Source organism: Pelophylax lessonae (genome assembly GCF_965119305.1).
Source record: "Pelophylax lessonae genome assembly, chromosome: 9".
Lineage (NCBI taxonomy): Eukaryota > Metazoa > Chordata > Amphibia > Anura > Ranidae > Pelophylax > Pelophylax lessonae.
Window position 1 is genome coordinate 249201493 of NC_138776.1, and position 2933 is coordinate 249204425.

Below are 2933 nucleotides of genomic sequence, written 5' to 3' on the forward strand. Positions count from 1 at the left end.
CATCCTATGACTGGACAGTGAAAAGAGAAGTTGCGCGCGGATGAGCTCATCTCCCTGCTTTCTCTTCCTAGTAGAGCGTCTCTTTCACTGCAGCACAGCAGGAAATGAGGGTGACACCATCTGACTTGAAAAGCTCACAGTGTGCAGTGAAATCAAAGTAAGCGATTTCAGTACAGGAGAGGGGACTGTACAACTGGACAAGACTAAATAGGGAAGGCTGGAGTTCATCTTTAACATAATAAAGTCCTTTCAAACATTTTAAGTCTGCGGCTTTTATTAAAATAATGACTTGTGACTCTGCCATGAAGGTCCATGTTCAGGCACTTCCTGGTATGGGGATGACAATGTTGTCATGGTCTGCTATCCTGTAACCTGCACCCCTAAACTAGACTACAAGTGGCCATGCTGAGACACATTACGTAGGCATGGTCCACCATTGTCACCATGAGTAAAATGGTGCAGAGCAATGATAAGTAGCCAATGCCGGATCTAAGTACATGTAGACCAGAAGTGGTTAGGAAGGACCAGATGAGATTAGTGTCAATCGTTTATGATTGAATCACGATCAATGACTAGCTAGCTAACCCTATTCTGAGTTTTAGATCCTCTTCAGATACCCAGACTTTCTGCAGAAGAACAGGACGATACGATAGAACTTTCATTGGTCCCTGAACAATGCTGTGAGGCAGCAAATCTATGAATTTTCTTCCACCATGCTGGTGTGAATATTTGGTGTTCTCGTTAAACACAATGCTATGTACATAAAACATCTTCTACACAACGTTGTCTACAGAAAATTGTTCCATTGGGGCTGTGAAAGGCCCAGGTGGTCTTCAGAAAACTGGAGGCAGACCCCAATTATTCTTGTTGAAGAGCAGTGTCCTCCTCCATGATGAAGTCCCATGAACACCACTTGCTCAGATTTTTCCTTATAGTAGACTCGTGAACGTTGATATTATCGAGTGCAAGAGAGGCCTTCAGGTCTTTTGCCGTCACCCTAGTGTTGTCCCTCATATGTTTGAGGATTGTGTTGCGTGCCTTTGCACCAATCTTTGAAGGACGCCCGCTCCTAGGGAGAGTGGCGACCGTGCTGAATTTTTTCCATTTGTAAATGATCTTTCGGACTGTGGATATATGCAGTTTCAAGTCTTTGGCAATCCTTTTGTAACCCCTCCCACTCTTATGAGCTTCAACAACTTGTTTCCTGAGGTCCTCGGAGATCTCTTTGGATCGACCTGTACTGAACTTTAACACGTCCCGTGTTCGTTTATGCTGAGTAACAGGAGAGTCTCGAACGAGAAAAGTCTCAATGTTCGCTAGATCATTTCCCCCAGAAGATGGATCTTCTTCCCTGGACGACTCATGTTCTTTTTCTTTCCCAGATGTGTCTGCTTCCCTGGAGGACTCGTGTTCTTCTTTCACCTGAATGTTTCTCTGTTTGGCTGAAAATTCATCATGGCCATCTAAATTTTCCTCCTCGGAAGAGTCAGGATTTTTGGTTCTTGCAGTAACAGTGGTACGGAAGGTGGATTCTCTTCCAACAGATGCCAACATGTGGGATGCCCTCCCAGCAGATCGCCTTTTCCTCACTTTTAGCTTTTTACTAAGACCGTCTTCACAGAGATTGCTGTCCTTGTCACCTTTATCCTCCATCTTTTTGACAGAACTAGGAAATATCTCCAACGTGTTATTGGTTTAAAGTTCCATCTACCAGAAAAAAAAAAAAAAACGCATGAAGATGGGGACATTCAAGGCCAACTATATAGATGTGGTGACAAGCTACAGTGGAACTACGAAACCAGTCCACCCAATCAAGAAACATAAAGGATAATCTTAGAATAAGGATTTATAACTAACTACCACAAGCAAAAATGGTTACTCTACTGTGCTTAACCACTTAAGCCCCGGAAGATTTTACCCCCTTCCTGACCAGGGTTTTTTTTGCGATTTTTTTACTGCGTGACTTTAACGGACAATTGCGCGGTCATGCGACGCTGTACCTAAACGAATTTGATGTCCTTTTTTTCCCACAAACAGAGCTTTCTTTTGGTGGTATTTGATCACCTGTGCGATTTTTTGGACATGCACTATAAACAAAAAAAAAAAAGAGCGTAAATTTTGCAAAAATAACAATATTTTTCACATTTTTTTATATGAAATTCCCAAAAAAAATGTAAAAATCAAAATTTTTTAACATTTTCGGCCAATTTGTTTTATGCTACATATGTTTGGTAAAAAAAAATTGCAAAAAGCGTATTTTGATTGGTTTGCGCAAAAGTTATCGCGTTTACTAACAAAGGGAAAGATTTTTGTCATTTTTGGTGGTTTTTTTTTTTAACGAGTAATGGCGGCGATCTGTGATTTTTTTGCAGGACTGCGACATTGCGGCGGACAGATCGGACCCTTGACTGACATTTTTGACACTTTTGGGGGTACCAGTGACATTACTGCAGTAATCAGTGCTATACATATGCACTGTTACTGTAAAAAGGACACTGGCAGGGAAGGGGTTAAATGTATTGGAGAGGGAGGGGTTAAGTGTGTCGAAGGGGCGTGCTTCTAACTGTGATGGGACATGGCTACTAGTGAAAAACAGATCAACGGTCCTACATAGTAGAACCGTCTGATCTCCATTTGTACACAGGGGAGAATGACAGGCGGCTTATTTACATTAGCCGCCTGCCTTTCTCCCTCTCCACCGATGATCGCCGAGTGACCGGCGGACATCGGGTCCGCCGGTCACACGCACTGACTCCTTAGTGAACGAGCCGGGGCGGGTGCGCGCTCACCCGCTATCGGCTCACAAGCCGGTGACAGGCTCGTGACGTATATATACACGTCACTTTGCCTGGCCGGGGCTGACCGCCGCAGTATATGTACTTGCGGCGGTCGGCAAGGGGTTAAAAGTGGACCTTCACTCCACCCCTTATGTG

General features: G+C 43.8%; 1 protein-coding gene across 1 annotated transcript; it reads right to left on the bottom strand.

Moving 5' to 3' along the window:
* Positions 1-789: 789 nt before the first annotated feature.
* LOC309562865 (uncharacterized protein) lies at positions 790-1702 on the bottom strand. The gene has a single exon (XM_082267184.1). The coding sequence runs from the start codon at positions 1651-1653 to the stop codon at positions 859-861; it is 795 nt and encodes a 264-aa protein (XP_082123310.1). The 5' UTR covers positions 1654-1702; the 3' UTR covers positions 790-858.
* Positions 1703-2933: the final 1231 nt, after the last annotated feature.

What these genes read in the sequence shown, in the direction of transcription:
- LOC309562865 (XM_082267184.1), bottom strand. Translation starts at nt 1,653, where the DNA reads ATGGAGGATAAAGGTGACAAGGACAGCAATCTCTGTGAAGACGGTCTT.